The following is a 27,323-nucleotide window of genomic DNA, read 5'->3' on the forward strand; positions in this document are numbered from 1 at the left end:
CATGTATGATTTTTCAATATATATATAGATCAAATAATGACGATTATTTAATATTAAACAGCTTATAATTAATTATACATTAAGTATTTATTTGTCAGTGGAAAATAAATTAACATTGAAAAGTATTCGTCGTTTAAATAATAATGTAGAAAATAAAAATTATTGCGTCTTTACAATATTTCGTGTTATTACTAATAAATATTGCTGAACAGGGAGAATGCGTTGCAGATATATCGAATATAATTGATTGATTGATTCATCTTCGTGTCATCCGGGAGTGGCAAGATATTGACTTTTACTCATAGGCACAAACTTGAATAATAATGTAATGAACTAATTTTATTAAGTGCTCCAATAAAATGATGGAAGTGCTATTATATTAAATTTAAATAAATTACTACCATGCTTTCTCAAATTTCTCATGCATCTATTATATAAATTGAATTGAAAAATTAAAATATTATCATTTAAGCTCGTCCTATATTTCCCCAGCTATAAAATCTTGTAAGATTTGCTTCAGCACTCTGCTTACAAGCATGCAAATAAATTCAACCAATATTCCTTAGGATTATATTTTGTAATAATCATCAGAAATACTATAAGCTGTGCACGTTTTGAGAAATATCAGAAATCTTAACGTGAGATGAAAGCCTAAACGAACGTTTGAAAGTTCGGACTATCGAAAGAGCTTAAAGGATAATAGAAGAAGATTGGCAATGGAGGGCTCAGACTCTCTTTGAAAAATGCAAAATTTATAATGAAAAAAATGTTTACTCCCATTCCAAGATTTTGATTTGCATCAATGATGTTGCAGAATTTGGCAAGTGTTTAATAAAGGCGGAAGTGACGAGCGGTTTGTAAGCAGTATTGTACTCGTACGTTGAACCTCTCTTACCAAAGTCATTCTCGTCCTGCGGCCTTTTAGCATAATAGCGGTCCACGTACTCTGCGAGAGGGGGGGGGGGGGGGAGAGAGAGAGAGAGAGAGAGAGAGAAAGAGAAAGATCCTGCAATCGGTGATCGTGATGGTACAAACGATTGCCCACGGGGCGCCTATCAATAATCTCGAATAGCGAGGCGTCATCATGGTTCAAAAACTAATATTACACACCGTAAAGCACATAGAAAAACCTATCTCAAGATTAAAATCGTTATTTGCAGATTTATCCGAACGAGCGACGCAAAGTAAAAAGAAAAGCTGATGAAAATTAATAACCAAGCGTGCGGCGGGTTTTGCGGTGGCGTTTAAAAGCGTCGAAGATGCAATAAACACCGTTGGTGGTGCAGCAAAAAATTTCAAGGCTCGAGTGATTGATGGGAGAGTCATTGTTTCCCACGTGTCCGTTTGCTATAATATACGATGACCGTGATAACGCGACGAATTAATAAAGAGGAAAGGTCATTGACCCTCGTTTGAACTTTATTAGAAGCTCATTGAGAAAGGTACATTAAGGAGGCTCGTCGAGGAGGTACAGCAGCGTGGAATTGTAAAGTATATATATATATATATATATACACAATGTGAAAAATGATTAGTCGGGCGATTGTTGAGAAAAATCAATGAAGCACGTGGGGGATGGAGATTCAAATTTGCAGAGAGCAGCTAGTCATCGGTGCATGTCCGGAGTCGGAGGTTGAGGAGCGCGACGGCGCAGAGGGTTTCGGGCTTCGGTGGCGCAAGCAGGCCGCAGCTCTCCGTCTATTGATCGACCCGGATCTGTTGAGCGGTGCGCGAGCTTCGACCCTATTGGCGAGGAGGCGAAAAGCGTTTCGCGCCACCGCGACGCCCGGCGCCGGCGCGTTTCCACGTTTCAGGCGCCCTCGGCAGCAGTCTCGACTCTCAGCCTCAGCGCCGTCGACCGTCGTCCATCCACTGGCGGCACTGGCGCGGCCAACCGTCACTCTCTTTCTTCCTTACTTGGCCCATTGACAATTGGCCATTGGCACAGCGATACGTCCGCATCATCGCGGTGGACGCGCAATGCGAGAGGAGACCCCGTGCACCTGCTTCTTCGCCACTCAGCACCAGCAGCAGCCAGTGTCCGTATCTCCTCTCTCGTCATAGAATCCAATCGCACGTTTCCTCCACGACTCGACGTTCTTGCAATCGTACGTACTACCAATCGTGCACCCCCGTTCCCCCTTTCCACCCTGTATCTCGCTCTGCACATCACCCTGTGCCACTTGCTTCATTAAAACGTCATTTTTCCGGCAATTTTAATTATAGCGTCGTCCATTCGTCTTCGCTTTTTCCGTCGAAGCAACGAAATCGGACGAATCTTCCGAGTGACCGGATTTGACTGGAGTGATCGATAATGGTTTGATTAAAAGGTAACTTTTGATGAATATCGCGAAGAGAAATTTATATGTATAGTTGGACGTGATTAGGTTTCTCGTGGTTGCTTCGTTCGACGGTGGATCGTGACTCGTTGGCTATATACTCGCGAGACTCGGGACGTATACAGGTTCGATTGGAAAAGCTTGTGGGAGTTCGAAGGGAGGTTTTTTACTCGAGTTTATAGATCGGTATGACCTGTCTTGTTATTTAGTACCGCAACCCTTTGTCGCGTGGTAAGACAGGGAAGAGAGCATCGAATGAAACCCAACGAGTGTACACGCGAATAGTTGCACGGACGAGGAAGTACATGTGACTGATAGTGCTTCGTGTATTTTTGTAACACGAAGTATATACTTTGGGAGAGCCAAAACTATGTGTGCAGCGGAAAAGACGAAAACGCGATTTCTAAAGAAGGATTTTTTAATCCACTCTCGTATACGACGATATTAACAATTGCGATCGACAAATTCGAGTAGAAAAAGAGTCTCTCACTGTATCTTATTTTCAGAAAGGATCTTCGGGCTAACCGACGGATGAATTGAGGAGGACCTTGTCACTATCCAGATTCTCGATCGAAACATGAGAATCCAGTGATATGCTGGGCCGAATCAACAGGGCAGAACCATCATCGTTTTTCCAAGAAGATCTCTCCTTCGTTGCAAGGTTTTCCACGACACAGAAAATAATTCGGTATTGATAGTTAAAGGTAATGATTGCACGTGGCATTTGATAATATTTGGCCGATAAAATCATTCATCCGAAGAGAGCTATTTGAGCAAAAATATTTCATATACTAGAAGCAATTGTGAAGAAACCATATGTTACGAGAGAAGTGCAAAATCCCTTTACGGGCTTAAACCCTTTTCTTAAGCGGTTCGCGTGATGTAATGGACCGAGTATAACGGTGGAAAGCTTCTGACATTCGAGACGCGTCCGTCAGATTTATGACTTCCAGATCGATTATCGAACAAAAAAAAATCTCACAACTTCATCTTCTTGCTATATTTTTTTTTGTAATTTTTTTTTATCATCGTGTTTGGAGGCATTGTCGGTTTTACTTTGTGAAAAAAAAGGGGGGGGGGAGGGTTGACGAAACGAGAAAAAATCGAGTATTATATACGTTGATCTCTGATCGAGGCGAGTTATTCGCAGTCGATGACCCATTATAAGGGTTAGTTCCTTTATATCGATCGGTTGCTGTGCGAGCAGCACATTTGCAAATTTATACTATAAAGGCTCGGCGTGATATTGATTCGTCGGTTGATTTAATCTTGTCATTGAGTAAGAATTGGACCTCGATTTCAGCCACGTGTTCGGGAGAGGCGTGCTCAGGTAATAGGAAAATTAGAATTGTTGGCACAACAGGAAACAACAGCAGGCCAGTAATATGACATGAGGCCGCGGTCAGGGTAAAGAGAGAAGAAAGAGAAAGAGAAGAGAGAGAGAGAGAGAGAGAGAGAGAGAGAGAGAGAGAGAGAGAGGGAGGGAGAGTGTGAAAGGGGGAGAGGTTGGAAGGGAGAGGGAGTGAGAAAGAGAGAGTGGGGAGAGAGGGTCACACGCACCATGGGGCCGTATCATTTGTTAATAGGTGAGTAGCCAAACGACGTCATCATCAAAGCAGAAATCAAAGGAAAGAAAATCAAAAAATTGCATTCACACTCGACAATTACTAATTGGATGATATCTTACATATAGAGAGAATTCACTCATACACACGATTCGTTACTCAATTGTCCTCTTTCCTTTCTTCTAGCTGATCTATATAACTGTATACTGATAAATCGCGATGTTGTAAAATTACTGTCCAAGCTTGACTCGATGTGTTTTTTAACCTCATATATACACTCTACACATACACGTATACTTGAAACATACACACCAAGAAACCCGAGAGACGCGCGAGTAATTAAAAGTACATGCCAGTTTTAACCGTACTCTACACAGTGTATTTAGCGAAAAGTGTGCAAGAAGTACATAGCAGCTAAAGCTATATAGCATATATCCGAGAATAATTATCGTAGTCTGGCAGATGCGTGCAAGAGACGAATCGATATAGATTTATCAATTCAAAAGGACCCACACGATTTTAGTGCACATGCACCTAATCCCGAGTACCCACATAGTTAATCGTTCGATGCTTTATTTCTCGAGGCAATTGGCTAGCTTGTTAGAGAGAACGAGCCAATCGGCTCTATTCGATTTATGGATGTGATGAAACCGGGGGGTGAGTGAGGATCCCGTGAATTAGCAGCGAATTTCGCTGTACCCTGTAATGTCCTAACCTTTTCACATTAGGTATGTACGTACACTTAGGCGTGTGTCTGGCGCGTGTGTGCGTGCATGGGTGAATGGTCGTGCTTGTGTGTGTGCGTGCCAAGCATTTTCAACCTGCACCAGTCCGACTCGCCGCGTATCATACACTCTCGAGAGTTTAACCTAGTTCGATGTATGCATAAATGTACATACAAGAAGCGTGTAGTACTTATACGAATACGTATTATACGCGTGGGAATTTCTATATAAGGGCGAATGGCGGGGAGCATTGTGCGAGATCAGCTGTCGTCCGGAAGAGAACGAACGGCTCTCGGCCAAGTGTTTCATCAGCGAAAACAATATAAGAGACAAGGACAAAGCTCCGAGAGCTTCAAAAGCTTTCCTACATTTTGCAATCTCGTTGCTCCCGTCGTCGAGCGAGCAGCACGAATCCTCGCTTGAGAATGCTTGGCACGCGTTTCTTTCTGCACTGGGCACAAGTTCAAGCGAAACGACACATCCTGATCACAAAATATAAAAGCAGTGCTTAATGCTTAATCGTGGTTGTAGAGGGAGTAGTTAGTGTATACTTGGCACCTGTAAATTTACTCTATAGGTATATGTATGTTATTGCACACACACACATAGAGAGAGCTTTGTATCGAACATTAGAGCATTTGGACGATCTAGTTTTAGATTTATCCAACACTTTTTGGATCACGTGGTATTATTATATTATGCGTATATCATAGTCTAGCCTTTAAAGACAGAGTTTGCCTATAGCGTTGATTTGATAGCTGCTACTATAATTTCATGGTTTTCTGTGTATATTAGTCTTGCAATGTTTTCCGAGGTACACATCATGATGGATATTGAAGAGAGACGCCTCTAAAGCTATGATCGATGTTTTTTTCCAGCGGCAATTGTACTCTCGGTTGCCAACGTCTGTCGTGCGGAGTGCCAGAGTGAGTGACCAAATATCTGTTTACAAACACATGTGTGTCCATGCCGTGTCTCCGTTGTCCTTACGAGGGCTTTCCTGCCAGCTTCGCACCATTTTCTTATCTTTAATCGTGATTCGAAAACAATCTCGCATCATATAATAACAACGATAATAGTTGCCGAATCACGCTCGATCGAGTCCAGAAAATACAGGAAAAAGCTAAGACTGTGTTTCGATCATTCTACACTGAATCAATTAAAAAAAAAAAAAAAATCTTGGACTCTGTACGTTATATCGAAGAATCCTCGTTTGCTATAATTTGTATCATTCCTCTTTGATTTTTGCCAAATGCCGTTTTGTCGCTTCTTATTTATTTAGAACCGAATGCTTTGTTAGATATTAAGCAAATATATAGTGGATAATGTACTATATATGTGTCGAGGGAGGATCTGACGGAGATTTAATTTCGCAGCTCGATCCGTTTACTGCTACGAGTGCGATTCATGGACGGATCTTAGGTGCAAGGATCCCTTCAATTACACGGCTTTGCCGAGGGACCAGCCACCCTTGCTCACCTGCAACGGCTGCTGCGTCAAGATGGTCCGAAACGCCAAATCGCGTGAGTCTCTCTCTCTCAACTTTGGTCGGAATAAAAAATTTCCTTTTCTATATATACATATACGCAACTAGAGTCTATAGACATGTATGCAGAAAGGGTGGTTCTAACCTAGCGAATTCTTGGGGGATTTTTAGCGTACGAGAGCGTGAGAAGAACCTGCACGTCGCAGCTGCAAATAAATTTATTTATGGTGGACCACGTGTGCATGATGGAAAGTACCGGCACTGGTCACATGTGCTTCTGTGAGGAGGATATGTGCAATCGTGTGGCCCCGACCTCGTGTTCGAATCCCACACTCCTCCTGATCCTTACGACCATCCTTGTTCTGCGCTCGGCCATTTTAGGAAGCTCCAGCTTGCTTTGTAGATCGTCATTACAGTAGCCCCGTCGCAGCTACACACTGATCATGTCACGTCACGTCACGTCACGTTACGTCACGTCACGTCGCGACACTTCAGTGCTTCGGATCATGTTCACGTAGAAAATGATTAGAAAACTCGAGGGCCTCAACGTGTTTGGACGAGCGAACTCTTTGGGAAAATTTCTAAAGCCGACTCGCGTATGTTTGTACACGCGTTTGCAGCACCGGGAGATTCTCAGTGAAATATTCCTATACGCTTTGGAACGACGAGTCGGAGATTAGCGTTCAAAATTCTTATTTCGCTCGTCCTGGCAGACCTCAAAACTTGATTTAGATCGATCTAGTTTCCCTTTTAGTTGAGTGATCACCCGACACCGTTCACCTCTCACGGTCCATGTATTTGTACGATTAGAAATTTTGGATCCTTTGATCCCTCCAAGTATTTTTAAAGCATGGCATTTTTTGCCTTGCACCGAATTTCTCATCGCCTTTTACAGTCAACGAGCACGCGACGTCGCAAGAACGATCTCGAGCTCCTGTTTCAAATGACGTTCCATCATCCGAGTGTCTCAAAGCCGAAACGTAATTCCTCTTTATCGCTCGAAAACTTTTTGCTATGCGCGAGAAGATTGAAATTGTCAAACTGCTTGTGATTCTCTCGCGCGCGGATTTTCCATGTACCAATGAATGGACGATGTAGCGTTTCCTCGCAGTCGTCGCATCAACGTCATTTGAAGCATTATTTTACTGTCTTTTAAATATAGCATTGGCTTTACGAGAATCGCTCCTGCTCGGTACTCTCTCGTTCGGTACCAAAGATTAACGTTTTAGATCCTATAGAAGAATCTCACTATTTTTATCTCTCTCTCTCTCTCTCTCTCTCTCTCTCTCCCTAGTCTCTATTTAGAACTGACTACTAGGCTCTAAAAACACTCTGGCATTAATTAACGAGTGATTGATTAATGCTCGTTGCTTGCTTCTAGATCTCATTGATTGCACGACTCAACGGGATCATGGATGAAAGATAGCGAGCGTTTCTGTATTTTTAGAAAACCTTCATCTTTATAGAAGAGTTTTAGATTAACCTTCGTTGAAGAGTCATATCATCGGGTACCACCACGAGCGCGAGAGTACAGAAATCTCCTTGGATATTGCGTTCTACACACGTTGCGCGCTACATCCAAAGAGATTCCATCTCTCGAGATCGCAGAGGTGCTCGCAAATATCATTAATTTGATATATTCGGTGCTAAAAACTTGTATCTTCCGGCCCAATATTTCTATATCTATCTCTCTCATTCAGCCTGACTTTTTTTCTCTTTTTGGCACTCTCTTTCAGTGTCCGAATCTCTCGTGGACTGCGTAGAGGTTTCGTCATGTGATATATAAGCACTCGCACTTAGAATAGAGAGTTCCAGAGCAAACACACCGTAACTCACCCATAGAGTTTTATTAGTAAGCTTATACTTTAGCGTGGACGATGTACGAGAAAAGAGAGCATATATATATATATAAATCTATACACAGTGAGAATAAAATAGTTTCGGCATATGGCTGTCAACAGCAAGAGCAACTTTGACGAGCGAGCAGCACGCACCAGCAACACCGACACTGGCAACTCAGCAACGAAGTGTCAACGCGCAGCGAGATTATGGCGAAATCGACCAATAAATTGTGGAGCGCGCCAGCGTGTTTTCTCCTCCGTTGAAAGAGAGCCGATACGAGGGATCCTCGTCTGGTTCCACGAGTGCTCGCTGTGTGCAACACGCCAGAGCTTTAGTTTTAATCCATTAGTCGTTTTAGCCAGCCACCACCACCACCATCACCACCACCACCACCACCACCAAAATCCTCCTCTCTCGAGTGAGATCGATCGCTTAAACTGTAGTTACCTCTTAGTTAGACATTTTTCTATATTATAATTACGATAGTCGAAAGCACGCACACACGCTAACAGGCACGCTCTTAGTTCGGAGCGAATCTGAATGCATGGCTAGTAGCACTCGCGAGACAGATCGTTAAACGCCAGTGGATAGAGGGCTCTCGCAGCATTCCTGCAGCGTGCGATTCCGCGCGAAGGAAGGAACCATGCACCTCGACTCCTCTGGCACTTGACGCTCCACTCGCCGTGCGTTAGCACTTTGCATGTATTGCATGAGACTGTCATTTGTAGACTTTTACATAATCAGGTAATTCCATATCCACAAAGCCAATGGTCCGACAAGATTTCAATGGAATTTCGTCGGAGGAAAAGAGATCGTCGGAACTTTCCACGTACGATCAATCGGGTTTTGTCATTGTAAATATATATTATAGAATAAATTGCTTAAGAGTCCTGTTCGACGATTGGCTGAACGAAAATCAACCTACGAAACCTTCCACTCCGATGAAAGCAACGCGAGGCAAATTCAGAGTAAAGCACAACGTGGGCCTTCAGCTCGGACCGTGTTATCAGGAATTATTTCCAAAACCAAATGATCGAATCGGGCTTTTGTCTAGCGAGGCCGAATCCGGCTAGAGACCACTGTTCCCCAGTGATTTCAAGCTCCGTCATTCTTGTTCGATCGACACGTAAACCGATCGGTATACATGCAGATTTGAACGTTTGGTTGGAAGTAATTTTTGGGAGAAATGTATTAAAATGAATACAGCGGGTTAATGGAGGAGTTTGCGTGCGAGATGGTTTTTTCAAAGGATCGATTGTTAAACACGGCTAAGTTGAACGCTTGTGTCCTCACAGAGAGGCTTTCGCAGCGGAGCCTCTTGCCAAAGAAACTTTGGCGTTCGATGGATTACGAACCCCCGGGGTTTCTTTAGCAGGCTATGCGGCTCGTGTCGAGTCATTTGTTCATTGTCGCACGCGTGGCTGCGAGGCATTAACCGTTATTATTCTCCATCTGTCCCTCGTTAAACACCTTGTTCCCATGATTACTGCGGGTATTTAACACCAACAAATTCATCTCTCGTTAATTTCCTATGGAAGAAACGTCCTCCGCGAAACGACCCTCTTATCTCGTTACGTTGGAGCAGAAGCGACGCTTTACGGTGTAGGTTCGTTACAGGATCATGAGGTAAACACACGTATAGAGATACATATATATATATATATATATAGTGTACAACTTTGTCCAATCAATTTGAACACGCTCCGTAAGAGTACGTGTTTCGTTAGATGTAAATGTGATGGATGAAACGATCGAGCATAAATAGGTACACCTTGCATCGTATATAGGATTTGCGAGTAACTTGTATAGATTATACAATGGACTAGATGGAACGACATAACGTTCCATTAGCTGTGTTACTTTGTGAAATTTGCAATTGCTACGGGACGTTTCTTCCGGTTATTGCATAAACTTAGGAATAGATTTGACAATACCGAAGGAACTTGTCGAGGCCAGCCTCGCAGCCGCCAAAAATCCACACGTATTTATCGTTAATCAGCGAATCGACTAAACACGTACCATAAAACTTTTTTTAGCCAATCTATTGTATACACCTTACGAATATATATATATACTTTATTTTAAGCCCAATTTTAGAATGTTAAGCGCTTCCTCAGAGCATGGATTTCTTGTCCAACGTGCATACATGTCCTAGAAGTATACACCAAGAAAGGTCCGTACAATCCACTTATCATTGATTATCCATTGAATCGAATGAAGGAGCCCTGAATGAGCCTTTTTGCAAACAGATAATTTTCTTCTCATCGTTTTTCAAAATTTTTCCCTAGATTTGATTCTCGTCGAGGATCTCTTACGAACGAGGTACTTTCTTCGGTCGAAATCGATGCGTTAAGGAAATTTGTGGAATTTTTCGCTGGACTTTTTGCGAAAACTCCGAAAGGGAGTCGGTGATAAATTAAAAACTTCATTTTCCAATATCTTTTGGCTTTGCTCAATGGATTTTGCTGATCAGGGTGCTCAAATCTAAAAAGTCAATTTACGAGATCATTGTCAAATTTACACTGATCCGAAAGCTCTCGACCCAACAAGCTCAAGTGTTGAGAATCAATGATTGTGCAAAGGACGCGTATAGAGTACGGTAATTGGATGGAATGTACGAAATTTATAGCTTATATATGTGAAATTGTTCGGAGAATGTGTACCGAGATAAGAGAGACGGCGTGAAAAGTCGGAAGAGCTTTTTTAACATTAGGCTAATAAGGCGAAAGTTAACCACCACTTGTTGAGATGCGACATATCTTCACTCGGAACATTTTTATTTCAACCAAAAATGTGTATAAAGTTATAGAAAGGCGCACGAAATATTTCAAAGTTTTATCGTTAAACTAATAAAATTGTCGAAATCATGAAAAATTGTGAATTATGAAACTTGGAGAATATTATGTAATGTTAACAATAAAATATTACGGTATGTTATACGAATTATGTCATGTGTATTTTATAATTAACGTTTAATTTGACTAGTGCTTATTGTTAAATCAATCCCGTAGTACTAAACAACAACGTTATAATCATTAGAGAGAATTGGACGTAGTTTGGGAGATACTTTGTCGATGTGCGAAGTCTCGAAAATTTGAAGAGGGGCGGAAGAGGGCAAAGAGCATTTCATATATATATACATATATTAACATCATCGACGCACGAGAAACGCTGATGCTGGGAGGTGTGAACGGGAAAGCAAAGAAAAATCTCTGGCCTATTCTGCATGGCTCGGCTCAATCTTACAACGTATCATAAAGGCGATATATAAGCTCGACAAATGCGTTATCCGATTCAATTCTTCTTTCAGCCATGCGTCTCATATTATTTATATAAGCTATATATATATATTATATACGAATACGATCTAATACTTCATATCCTTGTTACTGTATGATAATTCTATTTTGTAAAAGCAAAGATGAGAAAATATACGTATAATTTAAAGCACCCTGTCCATCGTTAAACCTCCCCATGCATGCACCAAATAACTTATACACATAAACAATTTCTGAGAAACAATTTTATCGGAGGACGGGATGTTCGAATAAAAATGACATTAGCATTTATTGATAAGAAAATTTCAAAGTCAACGCTCGAAATAAAAAAGAATCTGCAGATAGATCCAAAGCTCCGTATAATTACAGAGTTGTTAAAAATGAATGAGCGTTTGAATGGTAATGAGATAGGAGAGCCAACACAAACGTTGTATAATAACAGTTGAATGAAATAAGAGAAAAATTGCTTTTTGCGTTGCTATGGAGCAATAAAGCGAGATTTATTATCGTCTATTTCGTCCATCATCACGGTCCTTCTCAGATCCATTTGCATAACAAGTTTTGAGAGAGCAAACGAAGGGGACCTTGCGTAGATTATCATACGCCAGCGTGTGTACATACGTAATATATATTATAATGTATATATATATATATATATAGTTTCGTGTTTGCGAGTAAGAGCCAATGGGTGATCGAAGAGTAGAACGGAAATTATTGGCGCTTGAAATAAAAGTGGCCGCATTTTCGACACAAGGTCCCATTGTTGTCCGTTTCGTTGGTTTCTTCGGAATTTCTCTTCAAGGGACTTTCGACAGCAAAGTCCGTGCTTAGCACGCAGTGACCGATCGCACCGATAGTCTCGCTTCTTGGCAATAAGCTCTTTTCCGTCTCGATCTTCACTTTTGCCGGGGCAGACCCGTTCGTCATGCCCGAGCAATTGGACTTTGTCGCTTTCGACGTCGTCGCGTCCTTTCTATCGTTATTGCCCTTCAATGATTTCTCAGAGTCCGATCGTAGAACTGAACTCTCCCGTGATATACCTTGAGAGCGCGTCGTTGTTATATAAATTAAAGAAACGAAAGACATGGATAAGAAACAGAGAATTGATCGTACATCGTTTAACCATATTACGCTATACGTAAATATATATATATATATATGGAACTATAATTATATTAAATATACACTTATTATGTACCATCGATGGTAGATTCGGTCTTATCGATACTAAGCGTCGAGCCGTATTTTCCAGATAGATCCTCGTCCTCCTTCATCTGTGGCAGGGCGCTCGATGGATCGGAAAGTGGACCACCGCAGGAAACGTATCCCTGCAAATTTTGTTCGTTTTAACGATTTATTTCTCTATATGAATTTGTCCAACTTACCTGAACCAAATCCATGCGGGAATCCAAGGAAAATTGTTTGCCCGACATTAGGATTCCTCGGATACGTCGACGCATTGCTGAGGAGATGGTATATATATATATATATATATATATAAAGGTTTTAGTGTTTTATTCTGGCAAGATTTCCCATTGCGCAATTGTTACCTGGACTATCTCGCGCCTCTAATCGAAGCTGTCCGTAAGCTCTCATGCACTCGTCGAAAACGTCCGCGGCGTCGTAAATGGCAGCAAAACTGCCATTGACGATTTTTGGTGACATCGGCGAATTAGCCAGCAACAAGCTGGACCCAAAGTTCTCATTTTTCTCACGAGTATCTGTGAATTACACGTGTCACTAACGACTAATCCCAAATCAAGCATATATATATATATATATATATATATATATATATATATATAGTCAACACTGGACTAAGAGAACAACGTTGCATCAAGGTGGACAAAATAAAGAAAAGAAATAAAGTGTAAATGTTCAATTTATTTATACATAAGAATAAAATAAATCCTATACGAAAGAAAAAGACGAAATAAAAGTGAAGAAAGCGTAAAATAATATTGGCGGCTAAGAAAATCTACGATAAGCTTTGTAAAATTGTAGTAAAAGTTTGGCAGGCACATGCGATACACTACTACTGCTACAGCTTTATAATTAAATGATATATCAGTTCCTTCTTGAGATGAGATTTTAATTTTGGTCAAATTTGAGATCAGATCTAGCGAGTTTCAGTTCAATTCTCAAAGACTTTTCAGATCTACGATGGATCAGTTCTGTGTTCTATGATTTTCTCCTCCCATATATATCGTTGCTAGCGATGGTGCATGGGTCAATTCAATGGGAGACTAGTTGGGGTGGCATGCGCTCCTCCTCCGATTTACCTGCGAGGGGGACCCTCGCTCGCACCGGTGAACTCGTACTATCCCCGAGAATCTCGTTCGCCGTGTTTCTTATTTCAGCCCAGTCTCGAAGAATGTCCTCGTTCGTGGTGCTGCGAGATGAACAAGAGGTGAAAAATGAAGCTTGGCAGAAAATTCTTTATAGACGAGGATATTAATGATTGCATAGATATATATATATATATAGGAGAGTTTTACTTGGTCGACGTAACGGTGAATCTGATGACGTATTTCCCGTGTAACGCAGCTGGCACGCAATGGACCCTTCCTCGTGAATTCATCTTTTTCAATAATCTCTCGGTCCACGAATTATCCCCTCTTAGTCTAAACACCACCATGCCCAAGTGTCTCGCAGCAGGTATCTCGAAGCGAGCGTCCGCTAATACGAGAGCCTCAAACTTTTGAGCCAATCGAACGCCCTTTAAAACAAATTTGTTCAAGATTTTAAGAAAACTGGAGTAAGACTAATATTTACCTCTCTTATGTGCTTTTGTAATCCTGTAATTCCAAAATTCCTGATAACGAACCACAGTTTCAGAGCTCTAAATCTTTTCGATAACGGTATCTGCCAGTGCTGAAATTTGTTTTTACTTCGATTTAATCATTATCTGAGATTTTTTGTGCTCATGGCAGAGTATAGCGAATACTTACCATGTAATCAATCGCGAGACCTTAAGAAAAGAATAAATATTATTAAACAAAATATAAGCATTTCGTGGTATGAGTATAATTATTTCAGAAATCTTCTCTGCTTATTTTACCTGAATTTTCATGCTTCAAGTAAAGAGGATCCACGTTGAAAGTTCTATGCAGAGCTTGGCTGCTTTTCACCCTTGAAGGAAGGCATCGAAATAAATAAGTTTGGTATTTAATTGGAATATCATCACGAAATTTATGATATATATATATATATATTAATCGCATTTCGCTCGAGTCGGTTACCATCGAGGAAGATCTTTGTTAAATATCTAGATGGCGCGAATTGGAAAAAGCGAAGGTCAAGATAATTAAATGAAATATCGATATCCTTGAATAAAAGATAAATAAGTTTAAAGCAGAGAGTTCGAGATGGTGCACGGTGAAAGCGTTTGTACGTCCAGAAGGATTCAAATGACTCTTGGATGATGGCGGAAATTACGAGGAGAGCAAAAAAAGGTTCAACTTCCGGTCGGGCAAGGGTTCAAGAGAGAGAATTGTGCGAAATTACGTCATTTCAGAGATATACATTCCGTCAATTTTCTCCAAGTTGAACCATCTCGAATATGATAAGGGATAGAATGAATGAATGAAGTAAAAAATTTATTATATCTATATACGCATATTGATAAAACTCACCACATGGCAGTGCAGTCGAAATGAACCATCAACCATTTACTCGGATTGAACGCAAAGGAATCGGCGTACTCTATTCCTTGAATCCAGCCACGAAATTCTGGACAAACGAATGCGCTCCCAGCATAGGCTGCATCCACGTGCAACCAAATACCATTTTTCTCGCCTACGAACGTTTACGTTTGATAACTTTTTAACGTTTGGCGACGTGGGATGATTGGGAGAGAGGTAACAATATAGATTAAAAAGAAACTCACATATGGGACCAATTTCTTTAAGATTATCAAACGAGCAGGCTCCAGTTGTGCCAAGAGTAGCGCAAACCTACGATAAATTCCACTTTAAAAGGACTTGTGTATAAAAATTACTAAGCTTCTCGTGATACAGTATTTTAGAGAATAATGTGGGGAGGATATATTGTGAAAAATAATGAAGCAAAGTAGAAAACCCTGTGGGACCAACTAGAGAAAGATCATTTGTCTTAAAGCTCCAGTGGTATCTGGCCACTTTAGCAGAGAGAGAGAGAGAGTAGCGTATAACTTTTTTCTCTTCTTTTCGTTGTTAAGTTTAAACAGTGAGAGAGATCGAGATACGAAAAACAAAAATATGAATTACCAAAGGGAAATGAATCGTTGATCATTGAAATCTACTCACGAAGAATGGTAAAAGACCATCGGCTCTGTCTCTGTTCAAAGCCTCTTGCAAAGCTTCTCCCCTCATACTGAGATCTTTATCGGACTCGATGTATCTCATTCGTACCAATCCAATGAGGCCAGCCTTCTCGACGCTGGAGTGTGCCTATATAAAAATGTGCAAAATTGCGAATAGCAAAGTTGCAGGAAGCATTCTCGTTATTGGAACAGCCAATTAGACTAATGACATGAGAAGGGATTTGCAATTAGGAGAATTTCTCAGATGCCAAATGACAAAGCTCGAGGAGTAAGAGGATTATGAATTATTGGTAGAATATTGCGGGAGACTTTATTGCCAGAGCGGAGAACGCACCTGGTCCGAGCAATAAGCGATGAGCCGTGAATTGATGTCTGCTGATGGTCTCTCCGACTCATTTTGCTGCATCTCCTTAAGGGCCCGAGTTCTCGCAGCTAGCAGGCAAACCAAGGTGGCTTCGGATGCTGTAGTCTGAATCACGCCACCCCCTCCGTCCACTCCTGGTCGGTGCAAAAATTCTTCGGGTAAACCTATCATTTTGCCCAGCCAATTCATCACGATGGTCTCCAGTTCGGTACAGGCTGGACTCGACGCCTTTTATAATCGTTATATATATGTATATAAATTCAACAATTTCTTCCTTCCAATATTCTATATATATATAAAGTATCGAGAGCAGTGCGATTTACCCAAGTGAAGCCCAAACAATTAATGGCATCGGCCAGCATATCGGCCAGGAGGCTGGCAGGCGAATTGAGAGCAGGAAAATAAGCGTGCATGTGGGGACTTTGCCAGTGCGTGACGCCCGGCATGATGCATCTTTCTATGTCTGCGAAAATATCGTCCCATGGTTCTCCATCCACTGGTGCGGAGCCGGGCAGTACGTTCCTCAAGTATCCCGGAGACACCGCGGGATAAACTCGACGATTCCGGATGTTCTCCAAGTAATCCGCGATGTAATCCACCATTTCTTTCCCTTTGAATCAAAAGCAACCAATCGCGTCATCAAGAGCCTTCCTCCTCCCCCTACCCCCTCCTATTATCCCACATCTCTCGACTAAACTCTGATGACGACGCACGCTTTTCTAGATAATGGCGACAGTTTGTCTTCGCGGATTAAGCGAAACAAAGCTTCTAATCAAAGCCAGCAAACACGACCCGAACAAATAACAGCACAATTCCTTGTTTCTCTTTCGATGCTTTGGCAGATATTTGCAAGTTTTTCTTATTTATTTACCGATGACTAAACTCGGATTTCCGTCGGGGAAGAAGAGGTGCGGAGCGACGACGTAGTATAGGGATGGATTAGGATAATGCATATGGGGAATCGCGCGAAATCTATGGCAAGCAATATCAGCACCGTAAACCTTCTATGGCCTTTTTTCTACTTCGATCGCTTCATTTTATTGACAGCGTTCCAGGCGTGTTACACTGAAATCCTTCTAAATCCAAACGTTTCTCCGGATACGGGTCATGCGGATTGCTGCTTTGGTACTTTATAAAATTCCCTTATATTCTCTCGCTATATCATTATTCGACGAATAAAAGCGATTTGAAGCAATGATAAGGTTCCATCGTTGTTACTCACCGTGTTTGCGATACTCCTCCAGATTCATCTTCTATCTGCAACAGAAACGAGTGCGCGCAACTCTATAATTATATCCGCACTTTCTTCTCACTCGACGGCAGTTGCTTTCGGAGAAGATGTTGAATTTTGAGATTCCCCCGTCGCGGGGAGACTCGGATTTTTCGATTTTTTTTTCACAAAAGCCAAATCTCGAAATTTCGATCGCACCGTCGTACGCGCATGTGGTAGCAATAAGGGGGATTCCCGTGTTGCTGAAAATCTTTCTCGACGGAGCAAAACGCTTATCCGTGGGATCTCTTCAACCTTGACAGAATTATCGCGAACGAGCGACAAATTGACGCAACGAGAAGAATTTTACGGTAAGCTATGGAAAGACGTGTTCATCGGTGACAAACTAAACGTTGACCTAGCACGCGAACTTTGCGAATGAGCTACCAACAATTTCTACGGATTCGTAATCGATCTTATAGGTTCGAGCTTATTAGGATAGTGTCACAAGGCCTACAAATCAGCTATTCTCTCTGCAAGAGCTTACATCAACTTTTCCACGCAAATAAATCAACACTACTTTACAAATGGCGTATTATCTTAATAGCGTAGAGAAAAATCTGCCCCGAGTCGAATATTAAATTCTAATATTGTTTCGTTAATTTACATGCGATGCAGTATTGTTAAATAGCAAAAATTAAGAGGGTGAGCGTGGATGAGGAGAAACGTTAAAATTGAATATGATCGGAGATTAGAAGGTATTAGTCAAGAGAGTGCACTAGGAACAGCTGTGATGTCAAGCTCAATCTTGTTTTTGGTAACGGAGAATCCTACTCGTGGCTATACTATATAATTATAAAAGTGTACGATAATATCAAAGTATACACTACGAATACACAGTGGTGTTTTCGAGAGGGTGAAAATCAAGTTGACTGGTGCCAAGTAAAATTCGACCGAAGCCACTCGAAAACATGAAAAATATGATCAATCTTGCTAATTGGTTCGAGATATAAGAAGGAGAGAGAGAGAGAGAGAGAGAGGGAGAAAAGAACATTGGATTTACGTGGATGGAAAATCGATGCGAAGAGTCTGCGGCGATCTCGACTCAAGCCGGAATGACGCTCGTTGATATTAAAAGCTCGTCCTTCCATCGTTTCCGTTTCCGACTTTTGTAATTTCCCGTAGCTTTCATCGGGCTCTCACGATCGGCAGGATTTATCGCATCGCGCGTTCTGGCGAACGCCAAGAAAATCATGCACCCAGTCGTATCTCGCGCCGACCACACACAAAATTTAAATATATATATATATATATATATATAACAAAACACACAGAACGGATGCTTGCACTTTAAACAACGTTGAATTTCAATTGTAATTAGGCAACTGCGCGGATCGATTCGACGCGACGAGGCTCGATCCTCCAAACGTGTGCCAGATACATACGTACGCGGAAATGTAGATTTATAAATTTGATTGACACTGCTCATATCCGTGGAGAGTCGAAGCACGAAATTTTATGAATCACTGTTGCAAGCTTTCCATATCCACTCCTGCGATAAATTCGTGGCTAAAGAGATTACTCGAGGAAAAACTTTGATTGACGACGGTAGAAACTATATATATATATATATATATATAAAGGACGCTTCTGTAAGGAGTAAGCGAGTGGTTGATTGGTCCGGTCGGAAAGCGTCGATGAAAAAATCAGTAATTCTTCCGTCGATGGAGATGAGAGGAGAATAATTAATAATTAAAGTCCGTTTGTGGAACGACGCGTGACAATTGGAAGTTGTCGAAGGAGCAGGGAGTGACTCGAGAGGAGGAATACCGCGGGAAGGAAGAAGGACCTTTGTCGCGACAGGACGAAAGCTGCAACTACCGTCAGCCTCGACGCAAATTTTGCCGTAGGCACAAAAAAAAAGTGGAGAAAAGGAAGAATGACAAGAAGAGGGAACGGTGTACTTGTACTTTTACCGTTCGGATGAGAGTTTCTCGTAGTTTGACCTTGGAAGCGATCCAACGTGGAAAAACTCACGGAAAGGCGTGTTAAGGTTGAATCGAGCGAGTTGGAGAAGTTGGTGCTGGACCGATGACAAAGCTGTAAACGATATACGCACAGTGGAATCAGGTGAATGCGTTCTGCTCAACAAGTGGCAGCTTTTATACAGTTGCTTGCAGTGGCGCAAGCGTGCAAATCGTCCAGCGCGGGCTACCATTTGCGAATTGGTCCATGAAAGGGGATGGCGATGCGGGTGTTCGAGGGGGGAGGAAAATCACGAGCGAGGTTGATGAAAAAAAAGTGGGAAAGTAAAAAAAAAGGATGGTTTGGGAATAAAGGGGGGGGGGATGACTCTGTAGAGATTTCGTAGGGGTTGGGACGCGAGAGGGGCCCTTCGGTATAAGGCCGCAGCAGCGATAAAGCAAAAGGGGCGGGGACAGACGAATAAACTGTCTCTTGTGCGAACCAGGTTGTGTCCCCTAAGAATCCTTCACTATCCTAGAAAGCTTCCGACAAATAATTGCGTTCGCCATCAACCTTCTGTTTCATCTCTCTTCCACGTAACTTATTTTTCTCTTTCTTCGTCGAAAATTGCATCCCCCACCCCCCTCCTTTCATCCCTCTGTCGTTGAACACAAAAACCAACGAGTTTCTAATGCAGGTTTGTTTGCAACATTGATTGGAGGATCATAATAATTATGTCTTTTTTATCAGTGTATTTTGGAGGTACGAGATTTTTGATAAGGTACACGCGAGAAGTGGGTGTGTCGGTGCGGAGCTACTGGGAGGCAGGAAATGTAACACCGCTGTAAGCTGTGAAAGTAAATAAGAGAGCAATTCAGGGTCTTATGACGTAAATCTCCTGACGATGATGTGCTTTCATCGCTCCAAAACAATTCTCGCACAGATCACCTGGGAGTAGTTGTGATAAGGTCGAATATTTATAACTCTTGCTTTAGGTTCGCGTAAAGATTCCTGCGTAGGTATGAGTGAAAAGGATTAAGCATTATGCATATTGTTTTAAATAATGTAACGAGTAGTGCAGGCAAATGATTTAGGTTGAGATATAAACCTTTGTCTTTAATTTTTTATTTAATCTTTTTCATGCTCTCTTGATATATACGTATATATATATCGCGCTTGGTATTTCGAGTATGCAGCACTGATAAGTTTTGGGTAAATTCTTCAAGGAGGCTCGATACAGGCGTAGTTCGTGCGGGTATTATCGTGTGTTCTTTCTAAATGACTAATAATGCATGTGACATAATTCGGTGTCGTGGCGTGCGGAAAATACGGTAGGGGAATGCTGCAATTAATACTGGAACGCCATTTGGTACAAAAATCTGATAAGATAGATTATTTTTAGAGCGTTCCTATTTAGAATCTTGTTTACAAGCCAATTGTAATATTCCCTTTTGTGATACTACTATTTGCACAATTTTCCCAAAACTGGAACAATACACGAAAAGGTTTCTGCAATTACAGAATATATACACATGCTAAATATATACATGTCAAATTGTTTAATAATAGTTGGAAATAACATTGTTAACCTTGGACGAAAATTCTTTAGAAAATTTCCACCCTCGCGATAAGCGATAGTTGGATACTTGGATTAAAAAAGAGAATATGGTCAATAAACAATTTTCTCGTGAATTTTATTTTTTCATTGGAAAACTAGTAAATTTAATTTTTCAAGACAATTGCAAATGTGCATATTTTCAGTCAATTCGTGTATCGTCTCTATAGGGACACAATTTAAAGAAAATTAAAGAAATCCTGCAAAAATCCTCACTACTTAAAGAATTAATGAAATAAAAACGAAACATGCTGTTGATTTCAAATTCCACGTGAAATATAAGCTTAATGATCCAAATGTGTTTACGATAAAAAAATTTCCTGTGGAGAAAACATCGTATCATGCTCTCAATAATAAAAGCTTCATATCTCAAGGCTCGAGAGAGCAAAGTTAGATGCGGAAAATTTTAATACGGATTCTTTGGAGATATTATCAAATTCATGTATTATTTGGAACGTGATAAATAAAGTGCCGCAGTGATTCATGAGAATCCGTTGAGAGAAATTACGACGATGCGAAGCTTAAGATCCAATATTGTCTCTGAGACAGCGCGCTTCTATATCTATGACACTCGTTAAAGTACAATTTTTCCTCAATTAGAGAAATGGAATTTTCGTGAATGGATACGAAGAATTCCAAGATCGATGTTGAAATGATGCCGGTTCGGTAACGATCGAGAAATCACTGAGAGCGCAGCGCAGTTACTAGTTTATCGACGGTAGGTATATATAGCGATACAGTTTCTCGTTCCCCGAGAGTCGCCAGTTTATCGCGCACTGTGTACGTACACAGACGCACGAACACACATATACATACACGTTATACACGATATAATCCCCTTGCTTGTGTAATAATCTCCATTACCGCTCGAAGAATTCCGCGTTAACTTCAAGGTTCGTTCATAGAAGGCGTATTTTTACCCTATATCGATTTCTCATCGTTGACCGAAAGAAGGTACGGCGCATATGAATATATATATATATATATACATAAAAGTTTGAAAATTGGCCAAGCAACGAGCGAGCTGCTGAAAATCTCTGGGATAGAGCGAAATGTTGAAGGAATACAAAATAGCAGAGACATTAGAGTGTTGAAAATCGATTGTTGAAAGGCGTGCTGGAAAATTGCCTAGTTAGAGAATCAATTCCGAGTTAATGTTACATGGCGGAATCCGACATTAGCACACTTGCAATACTTTGTTACAAATACTTGAGCAACTCGAGGCGTCACGAATGTAATGTACCGTTCAATGCCGTGGGCGATGCGACGCCCCTTTGCAGGACTCGTTTGGTTTCTCTCTCTCGAATCCTGTTCCATCCCATCGCCACATTCATCGATCCCACCAACCAACAATCATCGTCATCGAGCAGAGCCATGCCACCTTCTCACACGAATTCGTCCAAATTTCTTTCACCCAATTTATATATGCACCATCTCTCGCCTCTTTATCACGCCTTCCATTATACGTGTACACAGGGTGTACCAGCACAATGATGTTTTTAATTTTAACCACATTTTTGGAGCATAAACTAAGTGGAAAAGTTCTATACTATGACATCCGTAAAAGCATCGTTGCTGAGATAAATCAATTTGAAAGCGATAAATCAGGGCTTTGATTCGACGCAAGAATTATTTTACTCTTGCTTTCGTTGACAGTTACCTTTCGAAAAACAAAAGAGAAGCTCGTACTTCTTCAACATTCCTTATTGCCGTACACGCACACACATGCAGGCAACTACGGAGATTATTAATTATCAGCATATAAAGTTTTTCAGCATCAGCACTATTCTTAAATTGAACATTATTATGAAAAGATTGCAAAGACATTGATATTTTTTAGAAGGTAAATTTTTCGAGGTACCTTCTCTCCTCTAAATCCATTGCTTTTTGCTAAGTCTCAGGGGCACCTCGCGAAGGCTATTGCAATGGTCTCTTGAACAGAGCAGAGGCTATGTTCCTTCCTTTTAGCTTTATTTTAACTTTAATTCGTTTTAATATACAAATAATTTGTATATTTAAAAAGAAAAAACCAAAAAGGAAGAAAACTCGTTGCGCGTGACTCTGTTCCTGAGCATACGTCGGCTCTTACCCCCGGGAAGGGATGGGAAGGGTAAGAAAATTAGGAAAAAAGGAACCTGAAAAAGAGAAAGCCTACCTATCACCGAAAACTATAGTGCCTACCTAAACACAAAGCTAAACAGCCTACCTAATCGAAAAGCTAAATCTGAAAAAAAATACACACGCACGCACGCACGCAAAATATAAAATACTGCAATGAACAGCCTGAAAATAAAGCCTGCCTAAGATCGAAAGCTATAATGCCTACCTAAAACGCAAAACTAGGGGGCCTACCTACATCGGAAATCTAACGCTGAAATATAATCGCACGCACGCATGCAAGGGCTGCAGGACCTGAAAACACAAGAAAACATGAAAAAATGGTTTTTAACCGAAGAAGGACCGATTGGAGCCTACTTGTATAGGTTCTCTCGTTCATTCTTAGGTTGATACAAAAAATCCATAGTTCTACCCGTGGAACTTACTCATTCGGCGAAGATCCAACGATGATCCTCTGCAGGCTGCAGGACGTGACGACGATGATGACGATGAAGAAAACGATGATGCCGATGACGACGATGATCTCCTAGTAAGATCGTCCACTGTAACAAAGAGAAAAAGAAAACGTTAGTAAGCTCAATTGTATCCTATATTAATTTTTCAAACGATGAATCAAAGCCCTGACTTATCGTTGTAAAATTGCTTTATCTCAGCAATGATGCTTTTACGGATGTCATAGTATAGAACTTTCCCACTAAGTTTGTCGTCGAGAAAAAGTGGTTAAAATGAAAAACATCATTGCTGATACCACCCTGTATATATACCAACGCTTGTTTTCTCCCTCTTTGGCATTAGATTAAGTCATTAACACGATCTAACGGTTTGCAAATTACATTAATGTATACAGAGAACGGTACCCATGGACTTTCCACCCAAGCTGAATCCAATGTTTCTCTCTGCTCGTTAGGAAACTGTTCGAAGATTCAGTTAATTAATCGTCCTCTGGCTCGACAAAGAAATCCAAGCTGGACATGGTTTAACGATAATGGGCAGAAAAGGTTTTCGATAAGCGAGCGCCGTATGAAAAATCTGGCTGATTATTAATCGAGCGATTCGCTCGGTGCAAAGTTTCCGGGCTTGCGGCGATATTAATTACCGACCGTGGCAGCCGAGTCACCAGGCCTAAACGATTCGCGGGATCCATTCATGTATCAGATATCGCTTGTTTTTACAATGTGCTCGAACAACGAACTTACGTATAACGGCAGCACCGTTAGTCAGTATTTACCGACGAGTAAATCATTCGAAAGAGCCTGCACATGTTCGTGGAATCGAGCTGCTTTTTCGCCACGACAACGCGAATTATTTCCATTCCCAAAACTATATCGGTAACTATATATATATATATATATATATATATATATATATACAGCGACGAGGAATCAAAATCTGCTTTACCTTCTTTTTCAGAGATCTCGAACGATCGAAAGTGCCTCGATACAATGGGATTGAATCGTGCATTATTTAAAGCACTGTTATAATGATGGAAAATAGGAAATGTATAATTGATGGTAGAAAGAATTATTCTGGCGTTTGTAAAGTGCACACACACATGTATAGAGAATAAAATGGATAATTTCGAATAAATGGCAAGCGAGTCGTAAATATGACTTCTGAGGAGGAATGGCGTTGCTGATAAAGTAGATGTACCATCGAACGATGGTGTTTAATGGGGGTAATTAAAAATTTCAGAAGCCATGCAGGGAATGTTTAATGGGCAAGAGGATTAATTGTTATTGGTCTCGGGATATGGACGAATTACGAGCGAAAGAGAAAAGGTTAGCTTTGGGGCTCGAAGAGAGGAGAGGAGGAGGAGGAGGAGGAGGATCTACACCGGTGGGGATGCTGTACCGCTATGTGGCAGTGTTACATGCCCTCCCCCCGCCATTTCCCCCTCATCCACCTCTCTCTCTCTCTCTCTCTCTCTCTCCCTCTCTATCTCTTCTCACTCTGCCGGCCTCTCGCAGTCGGGGCACAACGGTTACCTTTTACCGTTGGAGAGCCTTCTCCCGATCAGCCTTGCTTCACCTACGCATACGTGCACACACGTAATGTACGCGAACCAACTCTTCTCGCATCGCACGAAAACTGCCTAAAATAATTCTGACATAATCAGCATCGATAGCTTATTTCTTACCAAATTCGTTGATTCTATTTGCATTTTTTTCTCGGGTCAAAGAACTTTTACCCCAGCAAAATCATTCGAGGGAGAGAGAGAGAGAGAGAGAGAGATTTGTCTGTATTTAAAATTTTGCTAGTTTCGTGACATTGGAGACGAGAGGAATGCAAGGTTTTTTCTTTTCGAGAGATCGAGAAGCAGTTTCCATGTTGAATCGGTCAGACGAGAGAGAGAGAGAGAAAGGTTCTTGCCTCTTAATTTTCGACAAGTCAAAGCAGACTTTTCGCCACTGTGGACGAGTAGCCAAGTTCCATCTGCAAGTTTACATAATTAAAGGAGAACGCGCTGTACATTCTGCAATTGTACATGATTTATTGAGCAGGCTAAATTAACGAGAGCAGCAGGAAGGATTATAGCTATAATTTATTAATGACTTTCAAGGTAAATAAAGCTTACGTTTATACAAATCTTAAGGAAGTAAGGGCATTATTCACGCGTGCTTTTTGTATAAATAATAAATGAGGTTTCCCAATAGATGATTAATTATATACGTTAACTGCAAATGCATTAGCTATTTAAATAACTGTCAATCTCACCGTCGAACGCGGCGAGAAAAACTATCGATTGCAATTAAAGAAAATAATTACCGGCTCTATCGATTGGATCAACCAAAGGTCTCTCCGACGTTTGAATTATTTTCAAAGAAGTATATATATATGTGCGCGGAGAAGAAAAGAGATTGGCGTATATAACAGGTAATATAATGCACGATCGATCTCGCAGCAGGTTTTTAGCAATTGCTTCTCTCTCCTACACCATAAAACGTATAACAATAAGTGTATTTGCAGCAATATATATATATATATATATATATCGAGCTGCGAAGCTGGCGATGCAAGCACTATACATAATGCAGTGTGCAACGATAGCAAGTAACGCTGGTAATTATCATCTATATCCTATGAAATTTCGCTCACCATGGGCCAATTACGAGCAATTATCGCGATGCCAAGAGTCATGGCGACGTTGGCCAGCCATATTACACAAATGGAGGTACGACGAGGTTAAAAATAATGACAGGAGTAACGGAAAAAGCGGAGGAAAGAAAGGCGAGGATGACGGAAAAGCGAGTGGATGGAAGTGGAGTGAGTCGGAAAGAGAGATGATGGAAGGAGAAATATATCGATCGAGAGGAAGTCACGGTTTCTCTCGTAGTATACTAACGTCAGAGGCGCGCGCGGTCTCCAAAGATCGAGCATCGCGTTCCAACGGAAACGACCAATGAGCGATCGCCACGTCACGCGAGGCGAGTTGCGCGCGTCGAAAATCGATCGCACCGCGCGTTTCCGGTAATATCGCGCGTTATCGTCCTCGAGATCAAAGACCGCTGTCACGCAGCTTATGTATATACGCTGGCCAAGAGTTGGCTGAGGCCGGCTCGCAGGCCTTTTTTCCCAACTCGCCTCTCGCGCTTGAATGGGAGATGAGAGGCTCGCGAGCGCTAAAAATTCGATGCTGCTTCAATTACGCGGTAAAACGCGTAATTATTTCCCGGAACGTGCCAGCTGGCGGCAAGAGTTACGATTTACCGTTTCACACGATTCGTACTGGTTCGCAAGCGCGTTAGTGCGTGGGTGCGCTGCTATAGCCTACGGAATAAACCTTTCTTTCGTCGGATCGTGCCTATTCCCATCGCGTTTCCTCCTTATAACAGCGCGGAGAGACACTGGGAGATTTCAGCGGGGCCTCCAGGCGTTTAACGAGCATTTACGAATCTCCGATTGGCGAAAAATTCATTGCGACGCGTTAAAAAGCAAAGGGGGAGAAGAGGCCGCAGTGGAGAAATTGCTACGATCGGCAAATATATATAACTGCGGTAGTCTCTGCACGACCATCGGTGAATTCGTTGGGAGGAATATGACGATATAAATATATATACATATGCGGGTCGATCGACGAAACTTGTATTTTTTCGTTCGATGCTGGAAACTGAAAGTAGAAGACGAGAGAGAGAGAGAGAGAGAGAGATGGTGTGATCATTTTTCACGATGAATATGTAAGTATCGGTGCGATCGTACGGCATTCCAGGTCGAATGCTGGCGAACGTCAGTCGTAAGTTCATTACTCATCGATGTCAGTCAAAAGTACGAGTGGTGCAGGTGGCTGTAAATGGAACAAACAAATTAGCTGTGAAGAAGGGGAAAGTGCAAGGTGGAGAGAGAGAGAGAGAGAAGTATAATAGAGGAGGGGGTGGAGAGAGCAAAATAGATGTGGCGATGACCTTAAGCGGCTGATATATCGGAGTGGAGGAGGATAAATTTTGTCCCCGAAGAAGCTGGATGCTGAGATTCGTGCAAATGATGTTTTAACGAAGCTGACCATAACGAGCATGAT

The 27,323-nt window shown here is 41.5% G+C and overlaps 2 protein-coding genes across 2 annotated transcripts; one reads left to right on the plus strand and one right to left on the minus strand.

Annotated features, from left to right (window-relative positions):
* The first annotated feature begins 1,816 nt into the window (after nucleotides 1-1,816).
* qvr (protein quiver) lies at nucleotides 1,817-10,903 on the plus strand. Its single transcript, XM_066737288.1, is given in 8 exon segments — nucleotides 1,817-2,108; nucleotides 2,227-2,330; nucleotides 2,846-3,043; nucleotides 3,643-3,925; nucleotides 5,508-5,555; nucleotides 6,006-6,152; nucleotides 6,287-6,498; nucleotides 6,500-10,903. Coding segments are annotated over 5 exon segments (489 nt in total). The 5' UTR covers nucleotides 1,817-2,108; nucleotides 2,227-2,330; nucleotides 2,846-3,043; nucleotides 3,643-3,900; the 3' UTR covers nucleotides 6,557-10,903.
* A 580-nt stretch (nucleotides 10,904-11,483) lies between these two features.
* Nucleotides 11,484-19,228, minus strand: Hdc (histidine decarboxylase). The gene is made up of 16 exons (XM_066737284.1): nucleotides 19,089-19,228; nucleotides 17,125-17,159; nucleotides 16,226-16,512; nucleotides 15,873-16,130; nucleotides 15,522-15,665; nucleotides 15,125-15,191; nucleotides 14,871-15,033; nucleotides 14,297-14,367; nucleotides 14,187-14,206; nucleotides 14,011-14,109; nucleotides 13,734-13,954; nucleotides 13,518-13,627; nucleotides 12,786-12,956; nucleotides 12,621-12,697; nucleotides 12,434-12,563; nucleotides 11,484-12,275 (listed from the first exon to the last, which is right to left on the minus strand). The coding sequence occupies exons 2-16, from the start codon at nucleotides 17,150-17,152 to the stop codon at nucleotides 11,947-11,949; spliced, it is 2,175 nt and encodes a 724-aa protein (XP_066593381.1). The 5' UTR covers nucleotides 17,153-17,159; nucleotides 19,089-19,228; the 3' UTR covers nucleotides 11,484-11,946.
* Between the last annotated feature and the right edge of the window lie 8,095 nt (nucleotides 19,229-27,323).

This window comes from Prorops nasuta, unplaced genomic scaffold (genome assembly GCF_024137725.1).
Source record: "Prorops nasuta isolate Cenicafe-Biocafe unplaced genomic scaffold, Cenicafe_Pnas_1.2 PNAS00017, whole genome shotgun sequence".
Classification (NCBI taxonomy): Eukaryota; Metazoa; Arthropoda; class Insecta; order Hymenoptera; family Bethylidae; genus Prorops; species Prorops nasuta.

Coding starts and splice junctions, on each gene's coding strand:
- Hdc (XM_066737284.1), bottom strand. CDS start 17,152: ATGAATCTGGAGGAGTATCGCAAACACG. Junction 16,513..17,124: donor GGAGGAGTATCGCAAACACG/GTGAGTAACAAC, acceptor TTTGATTCAAAG/GGAAAGAAATGGTGGATTAC. Junction 13,955..14,010: donor TACAAAAGCACATAAGAGAG/GTAAATATTAGT, acceptor TTTGTTTTAAAG/GGCGTTCGATTGGCTCAAAA.